The sequence below is a fragment of the Rhipicephalus microplus genome, chromosome 2, assembly GCF_043290135.1.
Source record: "Rhipicephalus microplus isolate Deutch F79 chromosome 2, USDA_Rmic, whole genome shotgun sequence".
NCBI lineage: Eukaryota > Metazoa > Arthropoda > Arachnida > Ixodida > Ixodidae > Rhipicephalus > Rhipicephalus microplus.
Window position 1 is genome coordinate 105,076,597 of NC_134701.1, and position 25,059 is coordinate 105,101,655.

Consider the following 25,059-nt stretch of genomic DNA (forward strand, 5'->3'; position numbering starts at 1 on the left):
GTATACATGGCTTTGCCCACACATGCAGTTTTTTCACTGCCTCAAACACTGCGAAAGCGAGCATGGCTGCGCAGGACGTGTTCGATTGCCGTTTTTGTTCCGCACTCTTCTGACGCAGAAGTGTCCATCCTTCCAATGCGAAACGTGTACGCCTCTGAACAAACCTATCTGAGGGCAGCATACTCACTATAATACAGAGCGCAAATACGCAATATTAGTTCCAACTTCAACACAGAATCAAGTTTATGTCAATAACAGAATTTGAAGCTAGCAAATGCCCAAAAATTGTGTTATATTCGCACTACGTAAGCGCCAGACTATGTAACCACAAATAGGCGAGGAAAAAAAAAACAGCATCAGCCTCAAAACGTAAGCACGCGAGGACCACCACAAAAAAAAAAAAGTAGGCAAATGTTTCTTGATCACCCTTGAGAAACAATCCAGCATACATGAGTTTGGCACCAGTGGGCTGCTTTTTGTTAGCCTATATACGAGGAGTTTCTTTCGACCTCGGTACAACAGGAGAAGTAAAAGAAAACCACTATTTTTGACAAGATCTTGTTTATTTCATTTCCGTTTCAGAAAGATAGACTGTAAAGTAATTCTACAACTTTTAACAATTAGTTTGCACCCGTAACTTTCTTTGAACGGGCATTTGGCAATTGACTGCAGGAATGGCATGGCTGCTAGCAGAGGTCGGCAAAAACTTTGGCACTCACTCAGGCTCACTTATTATGTATATATGGCTCTCGGTACTTACTCAGACAAAAATTCACCAAAACATTTTTGAACTACACTCACTCGGACCCAGATCCACCAACCTCTTTTTCTGTTGAACTCAATGAGACAGGGACTCTCAAACACAACACTAACTTGGACTCACTTACTCAGACTTAGGCTATATCTGAATCTGAGTGAGATTCTAGAGACCAGTTAAAAATAACGTGAACAGCCCGATTTTGTAGATTATTTATCGATGAAAGATTCCCCATTATTGCATTTCCGCAAGCGATATGTGAACGAATGAAGATAAAGTAAAGAGAAAGGAGGGCTTTATGAAATAAATATGAGTTGTCCCTCAGTAATGCACGAACGCCCAATGCTACCAGTTTTCTACTGTGGGCGTTATGGTGAGCGAACATAAGGTTAGCATGCCTTGAACGCCAAGAAATGATGCACAGTGACCAACATTATTAAAAAAGAGTGAATTGCAATTCCTGGTGAAGAGGTTAACTTACGTTAAAAATATCTAAATCAAGAAATTCAATTTATTTGAGTTAAGATATAAGTTTTCTTCCTGACCACAAGCTACAATGCTCGGCATTTAATTTATGCTGACCGTATGAAGGCATCTATCAGTAAATAAATTGATAGTATCTTCAGCATATAAAACTTAATGAGCCATGTGTGTAATGTCATTAAGGTCAATATAGTAAAGTAAAAAAAAACACATCGTATGCGCAGAGTGAATGATGAAGAGTGGGGCGATGCTTCGGAGGGTTTTATCGGTAAACCGTGAATCGCTCGTCCACTGGCCACGTCTGTGTGTCTGCCTGTCGATCTGATCGTCCATCCGGCCGTCTGTCTGTCTGTTCGTCCGTCCGCCCACCTGTCTGTCTGTCCGTATGTGCGTCTGTCTGTCTGTCTATCAGTTCATCCGTCCGTTTGTCTATCTGTCCATGTAGTGAGCACTCCAAGTACCGCCAACTCGCATCTTTTCATCATATACAAGTATCGCCATCAAGTGAACATTTCAAGAACTAAACGAGAGATTACCTACAACTATATACTTCAAGGACGCACGACCCACGACCGAATGAAGTTCACCCCTAAAAAGTGTAACAGACCCAGTAATAAACCTTGAGGAACCCTTAGATCTATTGTTTCAGTATAGGAAAATGAGCCTGATATACAAACTATATGCGTTTTGTTAGGGCAATTGTTTCAAACTAGAGGAATGAACCTATAGTACCGTATACTTCGAGTTTTGTTGGACAAAATGAGATGCCTTATGGTATCAAAGGCCTTTGTTAAGTCCAAAAGGCCAATCCAACTACAAATTTTGAATCAATGGGGTGTTTGATAAACCCAGAGAGGAAAAGAAGAGCAAGGTCAGTAGAACTTTCAGCGTGAAAGCCAAATCGACAGGGCTTCAATATACTAAATATATTCAGATGCTTGTTTAGCTTACTTATAAATGCTTTTTCGATGACTTTACTCCGGTAAAAAATACACATAGGGTTATAGTCACAGACAGGTTTTTATCACCCTTTTTTTAACAGTTGGAAGAAATTTTGCCAGATTTACTGAAGTAGGGAAAATACCATGCTTGAATTGAAGGCCTGTACTTAAACAAAAGGTTAAGAAAGAAAATTTAGTACAAGGTTTAGGTGGCATGCTGAGCCTTTCTTTATACCACAGTTCGTTCCTTTCAGACTTTTGATTGGTGTAGACTTGTCATCAGCACTCACGGGTAGAAGAAAAAAAAATTACATGAACGTTGTGGATTGCAGTGAGAACATCTATGTTGTTGAGTGAACATTTCGAAAAAAATTACTAATATTGTAAGCAACACTTTCGGGGTACTATGCTCAATACCTTTATGTATGACTTACCGCAAGGAAGAACAACGTAATAATCGACTGATAAAAGTTGCCATTTGTAAGTCATCTAGAACTTGACATTGTCTTAATGTTTGTCACTAGATAATTTCCTGCCATTTTTCTGGAGTTACGAAATCTGGTTGTTGGCTCAAAGCTGTAGCTCTCGCAATCATTCCGTAGTGCATATAAACGCATTCCATCGTCACAGTTGTAGTAGAAGGTGCGGGGAAAGCCAGCTATTGCCAAGTAGAACCGGAGGGCAACTGTCTGCTATCGATGAAACCACATCAGTACAAGCTTCGCTGCAGCTGTCGCCAAGCGGGCTTGCCACCACAGCGTCAAGAGAAGAACTCGGACCGAGACATTCAGCAGCCGTGCATGCGGGCACCGCCTTTCCACTACCGAGAGCCGTGCACCTTCACTGGGAAACCTGACGATAACATTGAAGCATGGCTCAGCCCCTACCAAGGTTGAGCAGGGCCAATGACTGGAATTCCATCAGCCAGCTGTCTCACGTCAGTCTATTTTTCGACACCACTCCTTTAGTATGGTTCAAAAATCACGAGGACACCTTGAAAACGTGGGACCTATTCACGGATGAGATTAAGAGACGCTTTGGCCACCCCGCGACGGAAAAAAAAACGTGCAGAGCTAATGGTGTCGAAGAGAACTCAAGCTGGTGGTGAGGCTTGCAGAACGTACATTTATGATGTACTAAAACTGGGCATGTCTGTGGAAGCGAACATGATAGAAGAGGACAAGGTGGGCCAGATTCCTAAAAGAATTGCGGTAGTCGCCTACCACTTCCTTATTGGCAAAGGAGAGTCTTGATTTTGTGGCTTAAGTGATCAAGCACTGCTGAATGTTTGACGCCCTAAAGACTCACCGTTTCACTTCGAAGTTCGTACGCATGGCTAATATAACGACGTTCGCCACGGTCGATGTTTGCCAAGACTCCTTGCCTGCCGACTTTTCTTCAACGATTCACCTCATTGTACGTGAGCAAGTTCGTCACCACGATTCTGAACCCGTCGAAAACGGAGAACCACCGCCCGAAAGCATTACAGCTGCGAGTTTTGACGAACGTACCTTTTCCAACTGTGGTCATCGGCTAAGGGCAGCAGCACCAACGTCTTCGTATGTCGAGCAGCTTTGTGGCTCCCGCAACCAAACGGCTACAACAGCCGTCAACTCCATTTTGCTTCTCAGTGGAAACGGTGTGCTGCGTACCGTCAGCAATCGGCGACATTCTCTATATGCCTGCATCAAGAGCGGTGTTCGTAGACATATCGCCTAATTTCTGCCAATGCGACGTCATCCACGTTCGACATTTCTTCCATGATCCGCGATGTTTGAACGTCGAAGCAACTGCCTGACTACAGCTGCTGGCCGCCCAACCAAAGTGACAAGCAGCACGCCTCGCAGCCGAACAACCGGAGTTATTCGCCCGTGTCTGTGCGCAGCTTAACGCCGCTCACCACGCGTCTACCTAGGTCGCCATCTCTATGACGCTGGTTACGACTTTCATTTCTGCCACCGTCAAACTAGCCGGCGCGGCTGAAGGGGGTGAGGTAGCTGGACGTACCTCTTTTCACCAAAGTATGCTTCCAGTGTTTTCTATGCTTCAAAATAAGGTTCTTGCACTACGATGGCATTGATAGATGCTGACGCAAGTGCTTCCGTGACGAGTTTAATTCAAGCAACGACTTGACCGCAGGGCTACATTTTGTTAGAAAAAAACCTTGCACGTTTCGGGCAGTGAGGGGCCCGTTCTTGCGTCCAGTCGCGGTTTGCACATTGTCTCTCAGTGTTGCCAGTAAAACGTCCAAGGCGGAACTCACAGTACTAGCTCAATCAACGCACAATAGTTCTCATTGGCGTAGACTATTTGAGAGAGTATCGTGTGACAGTCAATTGTGGAGCTGGCATAGTTCTGTTGTTGACTCCCGCCCAGAAGCTTGATTAAGAGAAAGGTAACCTCACTGTAGCTTAAGATGTCGGTGTGTTCCACGGCAAAGTTACCACTTCGGAAGCAGACTTGAGTTCGACTATACATGATATTGTGATTGAGCCGTTGTCCGCAACATGTTTCAAGAAAAAAAAATTGTACCACGCCACCTTTTATCTCTCGCGGGCAAGAAGGCTCAACTCTGGGTGATAAACACCTTACCCGAGTGAATTGCACTACCGTCAGTATGCGCTTTGCCATATATAAAAACAGAGCCGTACCTGCGTTGGAGCCTTAAGCGATCCTTCAAAGTCGGATTACGATGAAACTACCAGCATGGAAGCTGAATTCTAGAAAATGGCTACCAAGTCCATTTGCTTGAAGAAGCGCAGAGCACTGGTTGCACTACTGGCGAGGCATGCTAAAGCATTTGATTTCTCACAAGGTGCATAGGTATGAAATACAGAACACGCGCTCCCGTCACAAGATCGATGCTAGATCTGGTCATCCTCTCTTACTAAAGCCTTATCACGTTGCCGCATCAGAGCGCAAGGTTATTGCAGAACATGTTAGTGAAATGCTAATAACCGGGGTCACCCAAGAATCGTCAAGTTCCTGGAATGCGCCTGTTATGTTGAAAAAAAATGGATGAGTGCTGAACGTTGTGTGTTGATTATCGGTGGCTCAACTCTATAACCAAGTAGTACATGTATTCACTCGCTCGCTTTGATGACGTGATCGACTGCCCACATTCAGCTTCCCATTTTTCTTGGGTAGACTTGCGATCCAGGTATTGAAAGATTCTTATGGATACGACTTCTAAAGAAAAGGCGGCTCTTGTGGCGCCAGACGGTTTGTTGGAATTCAATGTTATGTTGTATGCATTTGAACGCCATCTAGATTATGTCTTGCGAGGCCATAAATAGTAAATTTGTTTAGGTTACCTGGATGACATGCTTATCTCCAAATGAACATCTGGGGAACATGACCATTGCCTCAAACTTATTCTAAAATGTTTAGAGAAAGCTGTCTTGACATTTAGCTAAAAAATTGTGCAACAGGGATTTTAGGACACTGTGTGCACAAAGCTGCAGTTAGGCCGGGTCCCTCGAAAGTTGACGCCATCAGCAACTTCAAGCAGCCGTAGTGTCTCCGGAGGTTGCGAAACTTTCTGAACCTATGCTCCTGTTTTCAACGCTTAGTGCATAATGTTGCTAAAAAAGCCAAGTCACTGACTGAATTGCTGCACAAGGACGTCCCTTTGCACTGGACATCAAATTGTGAGCCAGCAGTTAAGCATCTTCCGGGCCTCACTTCAGGGCCTATACTACGCCATTTCGACCCCTCCGCTTCCACGGGAATGCACACGAATGCCGGTGAAGTTGGTTTTAGCACGGTGCTCATTCAACGCCATGACAATGCTGAACGGAACGTTGCCTATGTAAGGCTGTCCCTGAGCAAGTCAGAGCGTAATTATACGATTATAGAACAGGTTGGCCGCCCTCGTTTTCGCCGTACACAAGTTTCGACCCAACATCTACGGCCGTCACGTTTCAGTCAACTCAGATAATCACCCCCTTTGCTGATTGGTAGGCCTACGCGATCCCTCTGGTCGACTTGCACAAAGGGCCCAACGTTTACAAGAATTTCACTTCACTGTCTGCCACAAGACCGGTAACTGTCATGGCATGTAGACACAACAGGCTGACTGCCTGTTAAGGTTTCCTCCACCAACGACGGAGTATGAATCTGACAACTTTGATCATTTTATTGCTGCTATAGACTCTCATTTCGCTGACCTCGCGACTTTTCGGGCAGCACAGTACGAGGACCATTGCTTCAATTACCTGTTTGCCTCCATGAATGAACCCGCCAAGACAAGCTCTTTTGTCTTTCGCGACGCAGTTCTTTACACGAAGAATTATTCCAGCCCATGTGCCCATCTGCTTCTGGTAGTTCCACGCACCATACGTCCCCAAAATTTTGTTCGGCCATGACGATGCAACCAGCGGACACATAAGCTCCGCCGGAACGTTTCATCGCATCCATCGAATGTTTTACTGGCGCCAGATGCGATGCGACTCGGAAAAAACGTAGGGGGTTGCGAACAATGTCAAAGTCACAAGCGTCCCACTACTACGTCACGTGGTCTCCTTCATTCCGTACCACCTTCTGGCTCTCCCTTCGAGAACAAAACGATGACACAGAGACAATGAGGACACAAAAGACACGAGCGCTTTTGTGTCCTTCTTGTCTCTGTGTCGTCGTTTTGTTCTCAAGCTATAACTATCGTCATGCCATACCAACTAGCCCAAGCTGCCAATATCCCTTCGAGATCGCGGGTGTCACCCTTCTAGGTCCCTTTCCGCGTTCAGCCACTCAAAATCTTTGGGTTACCATATGCCTCGACCACGTGACGCATTGCGCAGAAACTGGCAATACCTACTGGAACAGACTTTCATCTGTCGCAGTTTATGTTTTGCCATATCTACGTCATCGCCCTCCACTAGTCGCCATTAGCGACCAGAAACGTCAGTTCTTCGCTGACGTCGGTGAAGAGATCGTACGCCTGTTTGCCAGCCAATTCCAACAGGCCGGTCCGTATCACCCACTTACGAGTGGCCTGATATATAGAGTGGACCAACAGGACGCTGATGAGCATGTTGCCAAGTTATGTTGATGCCAAGTACAAAAACTGGGACGAGGCATTGCCCTAATCACGTTCGCATACAACACCGCGAAGCACGAGACAAGATGCTCGCCCTTTTTATGCTCTACGCCCGCTCTCTTCACAGTTATCTCGACACCATTCTGCCTTTTACGCTAAATGTGGACACATCGGTTGCCGAGTCACTATACCGCGCTAAAAAAGCCCGTCACATCGCACGCCTCTGAACCATTGTATCTCAACAGCGCTCCAAGACCCGGTACTACGCCCACGATTACTTCGTTTTTTTCACAAAAGGTGACTTTGTGTGGTTGTGGACACCTGTCTGCAAACGTGGTTTCTACCGAAGATATTTGTTCTGCCACTCTAGACGATTTGTAATTCTTGATCGCCTCCGTGCGTTACATGCATCATCTCTGGCCTTACAAGCAATGGTCGGCACTCTGGCAAAACACAGCTGACGCACGCCCACGCCTCAAGCCTTTTTACGATCGAATTTCCTACTGACCCGTCGACCGGGCATCATCTTCGAAGGAGGCAATGAAGCAATCTCGATAGATGCGTGAAGAGGACGAGGTCAAAGCGGTACTAGCACGTGGCAGCTCGGTCGCCTATTTTTTGCTCACAGATGTACCTCTTGCAATCATTCCATAGTGTAAATAAACGAGTTGCATTGTCACAATTTTCTATGTACGCACAATTATCAGTGTTCAGCAAGTTGAAGTTGCTGTCTTGAACTATAAAAACGTCCTTGCTTTAAGATAATAATGAACGAAAAGTGATGTCTAGTTGAGTAATGAAATCTCTCAAGTTCGAAAAAGATGAACGGTAAATACCCCCAGAAAAAACGTTGTTATCGTTTAAAAACGAATTATCTAAATCAATCCGTATTGATTTGCTATGTGTGATGCCTAAAGAAAAGCCTAATGGCAGGTGTGACAGAGATTTGAGGCGATAAAGACTGCTGAGCCACCATCGCTGCCTGAACAACGGTGACAGTACTTAGCTTTGCACGATGACGGACCGAACACATTGCCGTTATAAGTGCAGAGGCAAGTTTCAGAAATGTAAGCGATAAAAAAAAAAGACGGCGCAAGTGACCATATGAAGTTCTCTAAATTTTCGCAGCGTCTACGTGCGTTGAAATGACCCCAGGTACGATTACTGCCAGCAAGCATATGCTCGGCCTCGTTAGGAAATGGCGGTGCCATCTTAATAAGATGATAGTGAAACAGTGTTTTAGAGAAAATTGGGCCTGTAAATCAATGGCTACGAAGAGATGTTAAGGTCACTGACTTTGATATCGTTGTATGCCGAACCATCAACAGACTTTCCCACCTTGATATGGCAATGATCTGTCGAGAGAAGGTAATATTTTCGCGCCTTTTTTCAGAGGTAGTCCAGCCCAAGAAAACGTTTTCCGCTTAGGGCTCGCTAATATTCAAGCTCGCCGAAATTACTCGCATGTGAACATATGCAGACTTCGATTCACTGTTCTCAGGCGAACTGACGTAAACTCAAACTCACGAAATATTATTTACCCAGGCTAACTTAGGTGCAGGATAACGGATCAAACGGAATCTTAGTGAGATGGCTCAGAAGTAATTTTGCCAACTTATGACGACCGTTGATGTTTTTTTGCGTCTGTGGGTGTTTAGCTAAAAGTCAGGAACAGGTGGTACAACTTTCCTTTTTTTTAACCCCTGTAGACCATATAGAAAAAAAGGGACGTGCCTCGTAGTATAAGTGGTTCTTCAATTCGTGAAATATGTGACAGAAGGAAGTGACAAAAGTGGTCAGGCTTTCTTCTCTGTGAAGGTGGATAACAAGCAAATTTGTTATCCCTTGGTAGAGAAGTTACATCGCTGTTGCTTTTTCGCAATAAATGATGATCTCATGCCAATACTACCAACGTTTCAACTAGTGTGCAATGTGAACTACAACACACAGCGATGGTAAAAAGGTTGATTCAAACGTACATGCTCGTTAGGCTAAAGAGACGTACGAATAATTCGCAAGAAGCTAGCAATGACTTACTTTCTTGGCACCCATTTTGACGGAGTGAAAACTCACTGTAACTTGTTGCCTTTTTTTTTCAGAGCCACCCGATCCTCCAATTGGAGTTCAAGTGACCAATTGCACTAGTCGCTCTGCGACAGTGCAGTGGCAGACTCCGTACAACGGCAACAGCCCTATCACTCGCTACATGCTCAACTACAAGCTCCTCAATGGTGAGGAATGAATTATCAAGAGCTGTGGAGCTAGTTCCATGTCGCTAAGTTGACTTTCACTGGTTGGCCGCAGTTTATATAAAATGTAAGAACACCACTCCCGCCCCAAGATTAATGTGTCCGTTGAAGAACTGCACCATGCAAAAATAATCCTCAATACTCCAATACACGTGCCTCATGAATACTTCGAGATCCTTACACGTAAATTACTAGAACTTGTGTGAGTAGATTTCTCCTAGCTTACTTACATATGACAGAGATTGCGTTTAGGCTGAGTAAAATACACTTTATTGCAAGCGCAAGAAATTTATGTATCTCTCGCACTGGTCCCTAACTAGAGAGCAGAAGATTTAGGGCGCTTCTTTCTGCAATCTATTTTCTCGTCAAGACCCCTGGAATGGACCCGTCTCCGTCCTAGTCATCCTTGGTTCTGACACACAAAGCACTGTTCGGGAGCTTCAACCTGTCACCAAGTACGCCATTCGTGTCTCTGCCGAAAATGCACTTGGACCAGGAGAGCACAGCAACCAGGTGGTGGTCACCACCCTTGAAGAAGGCAAGTGCTTCCAGATTATCTTCTTTCTCAGTATGACCAGTGTTCCGTTTTTGGACATAAATCACTAATGACTATAAAGTTAGCTTCCACTTCCCACCTTGGCCAGTGCTATCAAAAGAATATTTCACTTAGCATACCTACGCTAGAATTCAACTTCTCCACATTTCAATTATTCGAGAGGTACTTTTTTTTTTCCTGACTTGCATGTCGATGACTTTGCCGTGTATGACGCAGCCGATCGACTTCGTTGTCTCGCTTGGATGTCTTTCGTGATGAACTGATTTCTTTTTTAGTAATGTGATTTGTATATAAAATGAAATATTGGTAGAAGTGAGAGGTTATCACATGCCCAACAGTGGCTACTAGTAGTTATTGTTGGGCATGTGATGATTACAAATGGTAGCTGGCGTTTGCAATCTGCATTGTAAGGGTGCAAGTGGCTTTAAACATACAGCACGTGCGGGTTAGATAGCGCGTGCGCAAAGAAGAAACAAAGCTAGCTGGATACACGAGATTAAGAAGCTTGTGGGCATAACGTGGCCATGGTGAGCACACCACTGATTTGATTTGCTCAATATAGGATAGGCCTCGGCCTTACAGTCAGCGCTGCGAGGCTTGTGGTTTTGATTACGGGCTTAGGTAGTGTAGACGAGAAGAAATCCCCATTTTTAGCTCAATTGTTGGAGGAGTTAATGACAGGTTAATTGATTCATTTATCCAAGTGTTATAAAAGTGTAGTTCATTGAATATGCCTAATGAAATTATTATTTTGAATTACTTAGATAATTCGTGGCTCTGTGAATATGTCATGGGCAAGTAAGAAGGGCTGATGCATTTGTTGTTTCTACTAGTACGCCATAGTTGCACCTATACATTGAAAAATAAATTGCTCTCAAATTCGACAATTTTTTTCGTTCGGGTTTTTTTGCCATTACTGGGCTGGACAGTGAATAGGAGAGCCGCTGGTTACTAGGATTTTGCTTTTATGAAAAATTTCGGCTAAAAAAACAACTTTGAAATTACGGTTGCCTTTGGTACTGATGTACAGCTATTTACGCAATCATGGTACTTATCATTACACAGCGTTGTGCTTTCCAAACAAGCATTGGGGACGTGTTGATCAATGAATGGCAATTATTACGTATACAAATATGGTTACCACTGATGCACTCTAAAAGGGCTTACTATGTTCTGACCCCTGTTCTGTACTTCTAAGTTATTAGCATCAATTTTTCTTAGCTCAACTAGATTCTACCAAAGAGGATCCATTCCAAGAAGATTATATGCACCACCCTATTCATGCTCGTGCAGAACTACAGCTAAACCGTAGAATTTTCACACAAAATTTTGAGTCAGAAATAACATTTTGAAGCACTCCCTTTAATATGCACGTATGATTACTGCTTTTAGTGATATGAACGGAGAATACCAAGAAAACTGGGCCCTCTCAAAATGAAAAAAGTGCCTGGCTTACATTGTTGGTCACTATCACCTTAATCTGAGCAGAACCATTTAGTAGTTTTTCCTAAGATGAAATTCGGCCGTGTCTTAGTGTTGTAAACTGATTCTCTCATAAGGTCAGTATTACATGTTCTTTCTTTTTCATTCGCAGCTCCATCAGGTGCGCCATTATCACTCACAGTGCACACAACGGGTTCTCAATCTCTCAAAGTTTCCTGGAAGGTAAGTGATCAACAACGACATCGTTTACTTGGAGACGTAGTTTTAATGCATTTCGATAACGAGTACACATGAATAGCACCGCATTAGTTCACTGCTGCAACCGTAATCCGTCGCATTAGCAATTTTAGATTATTGTGACTAATAATTGAAATGAAACTGCCGACAGTGTCGCAGAATAATTTGCACCGTAAATATGAATTAGCTGTATTTTTGCAATTATAATAAGAACTTGCATATAATCAGAACTAACTTTTACCAGCATACTGTTAGTACTCACAATTGTCTTTTTTGCGTTTTTATTGCGATGATATTTCGTAGCTTCCACTAGTAGTGAAACTAATTGTCTAACACAGAAAACGAGCCCCTACTTGCTTGTTGTGTTTGTCATAATGCACGGCTTTAGTTACTGGTGCGAATCGCGCTATCATAACCCAGGGCTGCAGGAGACCTTAAAATGAAAAAAAAACAATGTTTTGGGGAAGTTGGAGGGGATGAGACATCCTTAAACTCCAAATGTCCCATGAGCGCATGTTAGGACGAGTTCACACGTGAATAAAAAGAAACATCGCTTCGCGAAGTCTGATTTGTTTGTCGAAAGCATGCCTAAAGCGTCATTCCCTGTTTGATTATTGGTCATGTATTACTAGGCTTTACCTTATTGTCACGTCGGCCAGGCAATAATTGCTAGATATAGGGGTAGCAAGTATAGCGGATATTTTTGAACGACCTTGAGATTCAGCTGGCTGCAGCATGAGTGGTATAAGCGTGGATACCTCCGTGTTCAGTGATGGACAAAATATACCCTGTAACGCAGCAACCTACACCGACATGGCTATTCGTTTTGCTTTTACGGTTCTTTTTTTGTTTTAGAAGGGACCAAAGAAGTGAACGGGGTCATGTGCTTTCACCGGAGCCCGTTACCTAACCCTGTCTGACAACAGCGCGCTCCAGTGCGCTTCAAATTAACGGATCCAGTGTTCCGCCTCATCCGCCACTGCGATCGAAGCGACCAAGCTCAATAATTATTCGTGAGTCACACGGCGTCAGGACTGGATAGCTACGCTCGAAAGGGCAACTTATCGGCTTCCCACAACAACGCGCGCCTTCTACATGAAGCTTAAAGCTGTAACGCGTTGGTCGATATTAATGTCGCTGTAGCGAACACTATCTCCCTCCTCTCGCTTTGGAACAAACATCAGGTATGGTGCGGAACAAGCGTGGGATAACGGCAGCGACAAGATGGTACACACTAGATGCCCGCTTATCACTGCCATTCTTTCCAATTTCCTTCTTAATATTAGTATTCGTTTATTTTTGTTTTCACTTTTCTACTACTCGACGCATCAAAATGACATTTGAGAAGCCTTTTAAATTTAAATAATGACATTAACGTTGTGGGAATTGAGGCAGGCCCGCTGCCTTCGCGAGTATGTTGGTGGTTATGGGGTTTGGCTTTTAACTGCGAATGTTCCATTCATCCCTTTCTATACCTGTTTGTATTCGTCACGTCCGCAAGACTTCATGACCATTGGTACCTACAGCCTTCAGTTGATCGGGCTAATTGAGAGTGCTCCTATTTCTCGACGTAGGCACCGAAGAAGGAGCAGCAGCACGGCACCATCTTAGGATATCGCGTCGGGTATCGCGTCGCCCACACCGACGACAGCTTCCAGTTCAAGCAGGTCGAGGTGCGCCGTGTTTCCAGTCACAGTGGCGTTGCTCCTGTACGAAACGAGGAAGGAGATGGCCGAGAAGCAGAGCAAGAATACGTGGAGACAACGTACTTGACGAATCTGCACCGTCTCACGAAGTACGGTGTTGTGGTCCAAGCGTACAATGCTGCTGGTACTGGGCCTGCTTCCGACGAAGTTATAGCCACTACCCTGGAGTCTGGTGAGTTGTCGCTCCTGCACTTGTATAGGCTTGGTTGTAGGGCAGTTGTGAACTGCCGAACCCAAACAGCTTGCGAGGTACGAAATAAACTCCAAATGAGATCGAGTGCAGTAAAATGACAATGAAAATTAGCTCATTGGGATGATTAAAAACGGCACTGCGGAAGGTCCTATGAATAACTTGAGAAAATTGGCAGGTCTGTAGTATAAACTACACTCTCTTTGCCCTATATAATGGTATCTGTAGATTTTTACGAAACGACGCAGCAGTAGTCTTTTATAGGCTGGCAATTATTCTGTTAGGTAATTGTGTTGTGCATCATAAAAGGTCAAAGTGTTTCTGCCACGGATACCTAAATATGCACCGCTAATTATAAGGAAAAGCTTCGCTACCATGTGCGCATATTCTACAAAAAACCGTAATGCTCACAATTTCACCTCTTCCTAATTGCGTGTCAGATCACCCTCAGTGATCACTTGCATTTGATTCATTTACTGCACGCATTCTCACATGTTTACTCGAGACAAATGCTCCCAGTAGTTACAGGCGTGGAAAAATAAATTTTATGTTGCCTTCGGAACGGTGCCGTGCAAGCCTTTTCAGCCTACTAGACATCGGGGTCAGAGTGCGAGTCTGAGTTAAAAGCAGCTTGAAGAAGCCACAAGGACACGTTTTTATTGTAGGTGCACAGATAGTAAAGACGTTCTCTTCGTATTCATAACAATTACTTTTAAGGTTAAGTAAACACACTTGTACTGTATCAATCTTTACATGAATAGTGAAGCCATCAACTACGTAGCCGAGAGTAAACAATCGCGTATCACAAAAAACTTTTATATTGGAAGGACACGACTAATAATGACGGCTAGTTTAGGCACTCGGACAGCCGACCGCATTTATTTTGAGTGCACGACGACCGTCCCTCGGCATACTTCCCTACAATCTCATGTTCCGGCAAGGGTGCTTGATTACAGCCCTATGACAGCAAGGACAAACAAACAATGTCTGATGAAGTACTTTTCACGGTATCAGGTCATTTCCGGACGAGCATACGTGATTAATATATGCCCTCCCCTACATGACACTGCCCTTCTATTTTTAGCTTTGAAGTATGCGATAGCTCCACGTATCTCAAAAACACGGCATCGATTGAGCAGAGCAGCACGTTTTTTTTCATTATTTCGTTGCTGTCTATGTGTACTCTTTGTTTGGGAGACATTACTCCCTGCGGGTTTTTTTGCATGTTGAAAAATGTTTGTTTTCCTCGCAGTTCCACTTCATGGCCATGGGAACGATAAACGTGTAATGAGAGCCTCTCAGTAATTACACCATCATGGTTGTTTGGAGGGACGCCGCTGTGCGAATATAGTGTTGCAAAAAAACAAAAAAAAAACATGTTCGTTGTGGCAGGACAAGCACGTAGTATCTTTCATCCTTAGAGGGGTTGAGTGACACAGTGACGCGCTCACGTTGCCACAAAATTGTTCTACTCTAATAGCGACATTTCTATGAAGTGTCGCAAAGCATAGGCGTAGTCACATTATAGGTTATTAGCCTTTAATTGGGAGAGCCACTTCATTGGGAGTCCGTTCTTTTGTGATACTATAATTTAGTTAAACAAAACGTGGTGGTCTCTTGCTTTCTACAGTTAACAATACTTGAGCTTCGAGATTGACCCCCTGTGCAGAGCGAGTTTTAGAGAAACCCGAGTGGAAGTTAGTTGTAGTGACGCATGAACGCAATATAGTTGGAATGATGCCTAAAGATGGTTGTGCACATTATATTTGTGTAACCGTCTGATATACTGTAGCAATTACGGGCAATGCCCTTGAGAATTGTCTAGAGACACTGCCACGGGAATAAATTGAAATATTTCAGTTTGTCTACAACGCACAATAAACACATAGGCACAAACTTGACACAACTGAAAGCCCCTAAGGAACAATCGCCTAATAAAAAAAAGCGACGATGTATTTAAGTTAAAATACCTGTAGTAGTGATCCGACCTGCTTATGACCTAGTTCGTATTTGCTATGAGACTGAATTTCAGGCATCATTGCAGGATGAAATATAAATTCATCACTGTGCCGTGTCTCGCCGTAAGAACATTGTGTCCATGAGTGATTATATGGGAAGCGTTCTACGTATGAGAATACTTAGGCACTCGTCTCCTTTGCTCAATTTGCAAGCAAAAGCAGAATGAGCGAAGCTGGACTCTCGCAGATGTAAACCTCTCGAACAGCCAGCTCTCATAGCATGTGGTCTCACCGGTTGCCTACATTTCTTCCGAGTGTTTAGCTGGAATTAAAGGCCTCCGACGACTGGTGGTAATCTTTTGACTGAATAAAGGCGCACACCCAGACACGGACACCAAAACAGAAAATTACAGAGACCGAAATACAGACCGGTGGTAAAGTTGTCATACACAACATTTCCTCCAAACTGGAGAAAAAAACTGAGTTCACAGAAATAGCTATGTGAACGGTCAAGAACGCCTTTTATTTCCTTGTAATTAAAAAAAATATTCAATGCCTGTGTACACGCAGCGGTCACTCTGCGTATGTTGAAGCTTGCGTGTTTATGAAACAGCCGTAAAATATTTAAGGGTGCTTATCGCAAATATACCAAACATTGAAAGTAGCGGTTTATTGTGCATACAGTTGCAAAACAGCATGCCGCTCATATATTTTGTGTATTTTAGGGTAAACTACACGCTCCCATGTTTGTATGCCGCATCTTTATGCACGTACTTACCTCTCTTAATTGCTCATGCTAAGTGCGGTTGTCATCAAATTTTACTTGAACATATTGTGGATGATTTAAGATCGCTGACTACAAAGAGTTTCAGCACATTTGGGCTCTATTGTGTTCATTATTAACAAGTACTGTGTTATATAATTTAGGATAGCTTGAAAGCATGTGAGAATATTGACGCATAACACACTTAATGTGCCCATCACCAAAGTGTAGTAGGCCCTTGTGTGTTTGCCTTTTCTTCGCAAACTGACACAGAGTAACTCAAGCCTTACTCATTTTTTGATGCTCAGCACCGCCTACATCACCCAGCGCAAAGGCCCTACCAATCTCGAACTCGTCTCTGCTAGTGCAATGGGAAAAGGAGAAGAAGGACGATTATTCAGCGACGGGTAAGTACTAGTAGCTGCATAGGAGAGATATTTCGTAGCCGAACCAAAATGTGAACAGAATGTCTATCTCCAGTTTATTGTCGTATTTGAAACTGTGTTATATAATGGCAGTGATTTTCCTTCTTATTTAAATTTTGTCTTCGCTTGTTTTTGTTTTTAGCAGGGCAGGTATAATGAGAACTTTCTCAAATGAACATTGTTTAACAGCACGAATCTTAAGCTTAAAGTTTCTTGTTCACCTCGTACAAACAAAAACTGTCATCATCATACACTAACATGCGTCACAGACATTGAATAAATCCGACTACTCACGCCGGCTGTACGAAAAAAAGAAGGTGATTGTTGCTAGTGAAAATGCCTTCCAAGCAATGGCAGCTAGCCCAAGACACTTAGTATCATGATGGAGAGAAGGCAACGGTATCTGCAGAAAAAAAAATACACCATCTCCTACTAAACGGAGTCATGTGGGTATCCGAGGCAGCACTGGTGTTCACTTGTGTTTCCATTTGTTTCTTTCCGAGTGGGTTTCGTTTATGCGTGCATTTGTGTATAAGTTGTGTATGGGTTATCTTACCCCCCTCCCATTTGTTTGTGTTACATCGTGTGTGCCGTAAAATGCATACCCAGCGCTGCTAGGACACTGCGATGGAGCGAGCGCGCACAGCATTATAAACGACTGCACAGCTATGGCAGAGAGAAAAAACCAGAAAAGAGAAGCAAAGCTGAGGCAGCGCTTAGCCACCTCTTCCCGCCTCCTCGGGCTCACGTGAAGAGAGGGGCGGGAGCTGGTTGCATGCGCAGTGGGTGAATGGGCGGTTGTCGAGGAATGAACGCGCTAAAAAAGAGTCGAGCCGAGCTAAAGCTTATTCGCATCTAAAAGTACCCGCGGTGCTGGAATGCCGAAGCCAACGAAGACGAGGCTTATGTCATGTCTGTGACTGTTCGTGGTTTGGATCGACCATCCATGCACTGAAAATGAAAAATGGAACTCACACTTGATGCTTCACGCACAGGAAGCGTGTGAGCGCACACACACACACACACAGACACACGCACACACACACACACACACACACACACACACACACACACACACACACACACACACACACACACACACATCTCTCTAGACCTCCTTTGACTCGTTGACATCACGTGTATCAACGTTTAATTTATTCTTAGATTTATGACCCGTGATCGGATTTTTCTTGTAGAATATGTGCTGCATTACGGCACCGAACTGGGAGAATGGCACAAGGTTTCGCTGAATTCGAGCAAGCAGTCCTTCGTGCTTGATGGCCTCAAGTGCGGCACCACGTATCGCCTCTACATGACTGCATCCAACAGCATCGGCACAGGAGAGCCTGGAGCCGAGGTCATTGTACGCACCAACGGCGCAGGTTCGTGCGAGCATTGTTCCTCTACTTGAAAAATCACATTACCTTTGTGTCGCTGTCGCTTTCTATATTGCGTTGGTTTAGCCTTTGCCATTGTTTTGCTGGCATTACTTAAAAATTGAGTATGGGTCGTTGCATCCTTCCATATTATGTACATCTGCGAGAATGCACGTGTTTCATCGCCTTTTGTCCTGGTGTTTTGTCGTCCTGGAATTTGCTGTCTCATTTCTTTACTCTCAATATATGTATAACATGTAAAGCTGTTGCCTAATTACAGATAGTGCCATTACCGACAAATCTTCCTGTTTTAGTTTTAACGCCCTTGTTAACAATAAATTTGAGAGGAACTCTGAAAAGTGCTTTTACTTGACGAATTAACAAATTTTGCAGCAGTTGATTCGCGAGGCAATGAAAATTCGTTGTGAGGACATTCGATTACTTGGAAGAGAATTGCAGGAACACTTAGAGCCCCTAGCATTTCAGGTATGGCGCACCCAGTGCGCGACAAAGAGCGCATATTATCAATTCCCACTGTTCGTGGTATCTCATATTTATTTTGCAACATTATCACTAGAATCCGTTCAACAAGTGAAGGTGACTCTTACACTTCCCGCAGAAGCTGTGTCTACGCAACAAGCTTTATGGCAGCTAACTACGCGTGCCTATATTTCGTTTATCGTGCACATGTTGTTTTGTTTTTTGGTAATAGCGCACACTGAGTTAAAAGCAAGTGCGCTTATTGATGAATCAGTGCATTGTTGAAAATCAGTGCTCTGAATGTGTTATGTTTTTTCTCTGTCCCATTCCTGGTGCTCGCTATACATCAGGTGCAAAGAATAACCAGCAAGGCCGTCGTCCAACCTAAGGCCCCACAGCGTTCTCCGAATCAAGACGTACTTAGGCTAGTGTTACAGTGTGTTGTTTAGACAAAGTAACTGCATCTAAGGCTTCCACCCTATCTCTTACTTTCGAGCTGGTGGCTTCTGTAACATTTACATTCATATGTTTTATGTCCGTTTCTGCTTCAGAAGTAGTCAGTTCAACCTGTCGTTACTTCGTTATTGCTTAAGTCAACTTAGCTTCGTTTATGAAAGCATACTTTTCTACTGGAATCTCTTGCATATATCCATATTTTGTTCAGCTCCGATATCTCCGGCGAGCGACACGTTTGTCGTCACCAATGCCACCAGTGCCAGTTTGAACTTGGCTGCTTGGATGACCGCCGGCTGTCCCGTGACTGGTTTTGCCGTCCAGTACCGACCGAGGTTCCACAAGGCATGGATTCTGGCCGCAGATGGCATCAACCCTGGCACGCGTCACTACGTCATTGGAGACCTATCACCTAGCCGCCAGTACCAGGTGCGCGTAGTTGCGCAGAGCGACGCCGGTGCAACGCAGGCCGATTTCTCTTTCCGGACCACAGCGTTGCCTGCCAGTGGTAAGCAATCGAGCCATCTCATATGGCGTCGTCTATTTGAGGCACCAGACACGAGTCTACGCAGTCTTCGTCACTTTGCCGATATAATACGTCTCTCATCGGGTTCCATTCAAATGTGCAGAATCTCTTTATGTTCGTTTATTCTGCTACTCCCCTACTTTTGTGGGCTCCCTTAGCCTGGGATCTTTTATAGGCTGCAGAAGATAGTGTCGTAATTATTTAACATTGCCCATAAAAGCTTACTTGTTATATTGAATAGTGGTCACCACATTCGGGATTCGGCACAGACCAAATGCCTGAGACCCGTGTACTCATGTTTAAGAGCACAAAACTGAGCGTGGCCTTCACCGAACTTCGCTAAAACGTTCGGTGGTAAGATATAAATGGTCGGGCACTGTAATATAATGCAGCATGATGAAAAGAGCCCACTTGTCATCGTGAGACTAAAATATGTGATTTTGTCGATACCCAACTTGCCCGATTCCTAGCGCCCACTATGAGGGGAAACAATTGATAGATCACCTAGGTTTTCTTTTTTATCTGGTGCAGCGCAGTTCTAGATAACGTAGTCAGCAGTACGTCACAATGGAGGTTGACGCTGATGTGTGTTTTTTTTGCAAGTCAAATAATGAATAATAGGCATAAGTGGGAATGATCTTATAAACTACAGACCGTCGTACCAAGCTCGAAAGCGTTCTAGAAGAAAACTATGGCCAAATATAGTTGGATGAAGAAAGCTGAAGGTGTGAATCGCTTTCACCATCCTTCTTGCAATGATAACTCCTGGTAGAAACGTTGATCGGAACAACGAATTCACCATAGTCATGTCTTGTGCTCAGCAAAGGAACACCATTAAATACATGAACAGGGGAAGGGAGCCACATGCCTGTCGCACTTTAGACAACCACAAGTTATTGTGAAACCATTGGCGCTAAATTTATGGGATTTTTCAGAACCTTTCAGAATACAATGCATGCTCTTCGAACTTTGTTAGCCCCCAGGTGGTCAAAACTTCCGGAGCCCTCCACTACGGCGTCTATCATGTTCATATGAGTGGTTTTGGGACATCAAACTCCACATATTAATCAATCAATTTTGTTAGCGGTCGAGTAGAAGTCATTTTCCTTTAGTTGTATGTCAAGTACGGTTGAGGATCATTCAGCCTTAAATTTTTTAACACCCAACTCTAACAAAATTATCAATTTTACAAGTCTTTCAAAAGTTAGTTTGCGACTTTCGTATGTGTGCGAAGTGTAATAATAAGAAAGGAATAAACAGATATTCTTATTACGGAGGAGGCGTAGCAGTCGAGGTTAAGGCTCGGAATATCTTGAGCGGCAGTAAATTTATTGGCCTGTAGAGGAGAGTTTAATTTAGAGCTCATTGCAGTACTAAAAGTTGTTCGTTGTTTGTGTTAGAGACATTTAAAAAGAGGGAACGTGAAACGTGATGTCAATGCCGGAACCATTTCAGTGGAGGAGGGCACCGCACCAACAGCGCATACAAGAAATGGGTCGGGATGGGGGTCCGCTTAAAATCTTGCAAATGGTTAGATAACCAGTAAAATAGAGTGAAAGGTGACCACGGTGACCTAAGTCAGGCAGTCTACTAATAAACATATTTTCCAGCGTCGTTGTTCTTCTAATGCGACAAGCAGTTTTTTCGACATCAGACAGTTACCATTCCGTCGACGAGAGGCAAGGAATTTCAATCATTGACGATAGTTTTGCGACCGCAGTTCAGGAAAAAATCTTCAGGCTGCATAATTCAGCTCTTTCCAGCCCATTTTATATTTTCAGAATGCATCCTCAACCCTTACAAACGCTGTCTGACTCTATAATGCCTATTGTTATATGACTTGACTAAGCAATGGTTGAGAATAGGCTCAGTAGCTTTATCCCGTCTTTTTTTCCTGGATATAGCCCTGAAAATGCAGTCAGTGTAAAACAATATATAATGAACAGTGCCAGCGACTTCTAGTAGCGCGTACTAGTTTTACCTTGAAGTCAGCAGCTTTAAGTACATCATACGTTTATCTATGATGGAGCCCTGCTTCAATAGCTTCCAGTTGCTGAAGCACCCTCACTCGATGAAACTGCTAAAGAAAAACCGTCGTACACACAAGTTTCTTCCTTTTTTGTCCCTATAAAATTGATATATTCTTGACCTAGAATAAATAAATTCTCGCATAAACAGTTCAATTAGAGACGACCATCATACAAATAACTTTCTATTTTTATGGTTCACGCAGTGTCAACCCAGAGTCCAACTGCAATCAAGGACCAGTCGGCAGTACCATTTCACCTGAATGCGTCAATGGTGGCTCCACTGGCTGTGTGTGCCATTTTAATGCCCATTGCCGTCCTTCTCGTCCACATCTACTTCAAGAGGCATCGGTCACGCAGAAACAGAGCCATTGAACAAGGTAAGGAAATCGCCTCGTTTTATGTGCAAAAAATGCACGAATAAATAGGCAGCAGATGGTGCAGTCTTGAAAAACTTTAAAACTTGAAAACTTGAAAAAGGGACAACGTATTTTAGGGCCCCCTTAAACTCTTTGGCGTGAGCAATGTACACCCAGAAAATACGTTCGGGTGCAGCTGCAACATGACGACGCAAAGGCCCATGCTCGAAAGTGCACAGCTGGTGGTCGATCCATGCGTCCTTTAGGCATAGTGAGTGCGTATAATGCGTGCTATTGCGCCATCGGTTGCAAAAGTCAGTGTAGGTGGCGTCATGTTCGAGGTTGAATTGTTGCAAGGAAACACAACATGGGGTCAGTTTTGTTTTAATTGTTAGCATTGGACAGTTTGCCGGTGGGCACAGCTGCTCCATCATTAGATATTAGATATCTGACTTGATATAAAAAATATTTCTGACTTGGGCAGGAAGAATAGAATGTAATTGCTACTGAACTCACTATATTACACACTGAAGAGCTTGAAATAAACGAAACAGAGCCCAAAGTTTCTTGCTATGCAGCTATTTACTATACAGCTATTTTAGCGTAGTTAATTACAAGTTCGTACCAATTAGCTAGCGTTTTGTTTGAACAAGCTATATCTCAACATTCGAAGATCTTCACTGCATCAGATATTCTTCAATGTGTCTACCAAAGCTACCGAATGAACTGCCCCTGCTGGTAGTATCTGTTGTGAGATGTGCTGTGTGAGTTAAACTAAATAATAAGATGTCTGTTATGCTCTTTCCTTATACAGAGAGTCCTGACCCGAGTAAGCAGTATTTCCAAGACGCGGTAATTCTGTCCGTGTTCAACCAGAAGGAACCAGCCATGAAGAACAGCGTAGCAAGCTCCACCTACTACGCTTCAATGTCAAACAAGACAATGCCATTAGCGATCAAGAACCATAGTAAGTACAATGCGTGCGTTAGAATTGGAAACTTCTGAAGTGAAGGACAAACATAGAAGTTAACATCACCTTGCAGCTAAGGTAATTGCAATTAATGAAATTCCAGTATTATCATATTTACATACACTACAAGTGGTACGAATTCCTCGAACAAGAAACATCTGTGTACCTTTATTTATGCAGAATACATATTGTTATACAGGGAAGCAACCTTGTATGATATGGAAGTTTTACGATGGTATAACCTTACACCTCATCGCATACCTTTAGGGAATACAAAGCTATGGGAATCAAAGAATGTTACACCACGTATCTTACTATGATTGTTTTTCCATGAATGCAGGGAGATCTATAGAACAAGAAAAGTGGGATGCACTTGCTGTGGCTGAGGCACTGTGAAAAAACTCAACTCATGAGCTTGAAGCACACAAGGCGCTGGTTAACCACCAAGGTGAGTGACTGTATTGCGTCGGAAGTGTGTCTAGAATGCATGCTTATTGCAGCTATTAGAGAATGAAAATGTATCGTTTCATTATGAGCGTTGAAATAAACAGAGCTATGGCTAGTTAAAAGAGTTCAGAATGAATTGGTGGTGGAAGCAATGCATGAGCCAGTAGAGTGCATGAATTTAGGCTTATTGATCTCAGTAGTCCAATGTACCCAGTGCTACCTGGACAAATGTTATGGGATGAAGACTTGAAGCCAAATGAGTTTACATTGTTGAACATAATTTCTTGATGGGTAGTAAACCTTTTATCAGCAGACACTCTTCGTGGACGTCATTATTACCAATCCTCTTGTGCTAGGAATATATGCAGGTATGAGCTCCACGTACAAAAAAATTTTTGATGGAGGTGGAAATTCTTCATGTCCGCGTAGTTAGAAAAAAATGAGCAAAATATAGAACGCCGGGTGGGAAAAGTTCTTGCAGCCGTTCATTTTGGCTTCTCTCAAAATCCCTGTTTGGTTTTGAGACGTTAAACTTTATAATAATTGTTACAGATGCAGAAAAAATTGAATGTAATAGTGAAATAAACAAAATTACACAAAAAGACCGAAATTAGACGCCGCTAAACAATGACAAAGCAAAGAAAAAGTAAAACAAACAGAAAATAAAAAATAGGTATTACCAATATAAAAATAAAACAAAGACAAAAATAGTGCATCATTTTATGCTTTTGCCACACGAGACACGTGATAGACCATGGGGGTCGCCGCAAACATTTCACTACTGTGAATTGCCACAGTAATTCTGTTCATATAGTAACAGTGCATAGTAACGCAAAAAAAACCTTGCATGGCTTTGAGCTACTTTCGGATTAAATCAGAAAAAGCTGCATGAACTGGTGATGTAAATGCTTCTTTAAAGAGAGTTATACAACTAATACCGCTGGTTGAACATGTCATCTGTTCTTATTCCTGCGTCTTAAGAGATATCGATTGACACTCTGTAGAATTACAATGTTAGTATTAGGAATTATAAGGTGTATTGTGCTATAGTATTTAGGCGGTGGCTGTATGAATCAGGTAATGAGTCAATGAATGACTTTAAACTTTCCCGCTGACTTTTTATCATTGCGAGTACTCAGCCTAAGCATGCACTGTACATGCTTAAGTACAATATGACCGGTACAATGCGAAAAACGACCACATTACCGTTTTCGATGCTCTAAAATATGAAGCAATTTCCTGACGCCTCCTGTAATTTTCTTTTATCCTAGGAAAGCCTTGTCATGCTGGGACTACGCTCGCGTGTGGAGCCATGAATACCCACTGTGCTAACGACGGTGCAGCTACTGTACCTCGAATCTTGAGGTTCGTGCCAAGCATCAAGGCCCACAACTGCCAGACTCAATATCAGTCAACAAAGTACGAGCTGCTCTGGTGCTACGTCGGTGGCATCAGTTGAGACTTCAGTCGTTCATCTGGTGTCCGTGTTGACCGGTGTGCGGAACCAGCAATGAAGGAAGCAGTGATAACAGTTGTGATGGCGATGAAGCATTCTGCTGCACAGTTTTTGCTGTGCTTTAGACATTCAACGTGCCGGAAGAATGTTGCCGCTGGGGGTAACTTGCAATGGTGTGTCGACTCGCTTGTTTCTATCCCCATTGTCGGGGAAGTGACA

At 43.4% G+C, this 25,059-nt stretch overlaps 1 protein-coding gene across 1 annotated transcript in view; it reads left to right on the forward strand.

Moving 5' to 3' along the window:
- Positions 1 to 24,823, forward strand: part of LOC142796339 (cell adhesion molecule Dscam1-like) — a 198,069-nt gene extending 173,246 nt beyond the window's left edge. Inside the window, exons 16-26 of the mRNA XM_075886697.1 lie at positions 9,319 to 9,450; positions 9,839 to 10,006; positions 11,619 to 11,689; positions 13,279 to 13,582; positions 16,630 to 16,728; positions 17,943 to 18,128; positions 19,267 to 19,563; positions 21,815 to 21,988; positions 22,782 to 22,934; positions 23,278 to 23,385; positions 24,656 to 24,823. Coding sequence (XP_075742812.1) covers positions 9,319 to 9,450; positions 9,839 to 10,006; positions 11,619 to 11,689; positions 13,279 to 13,582; positions 16,630 to 16,728; positions 17,943 to 18,128; positions 19,267 to 19,563; positions 21,815 to 21,988; positions 22,782 to 22,934; positions 23,278 to 23,333 — 1,640 coding nt within the window. The 3' untranslated portion in view covers positions 23,334 to 23,385; positions 24,656 to 24,823. The remainder of the gene's footprint in view (positions 1 to 9,318; positions 9,451 to 9,838; positions 10,007 to 11,618; positions 11,690 to 13,278; positions 13,583 to 16,629; positions 16,729 to 17,942; positions 18,129 to 19,266; positions 19,564 to 21,814; positions 21,989 to 22,781; positions 22,935 to 23,277; positions 23,386 to 24,655) is intronic.
- Positions 24,824 to 25,059: the final 236 nt, after the last annotated feature.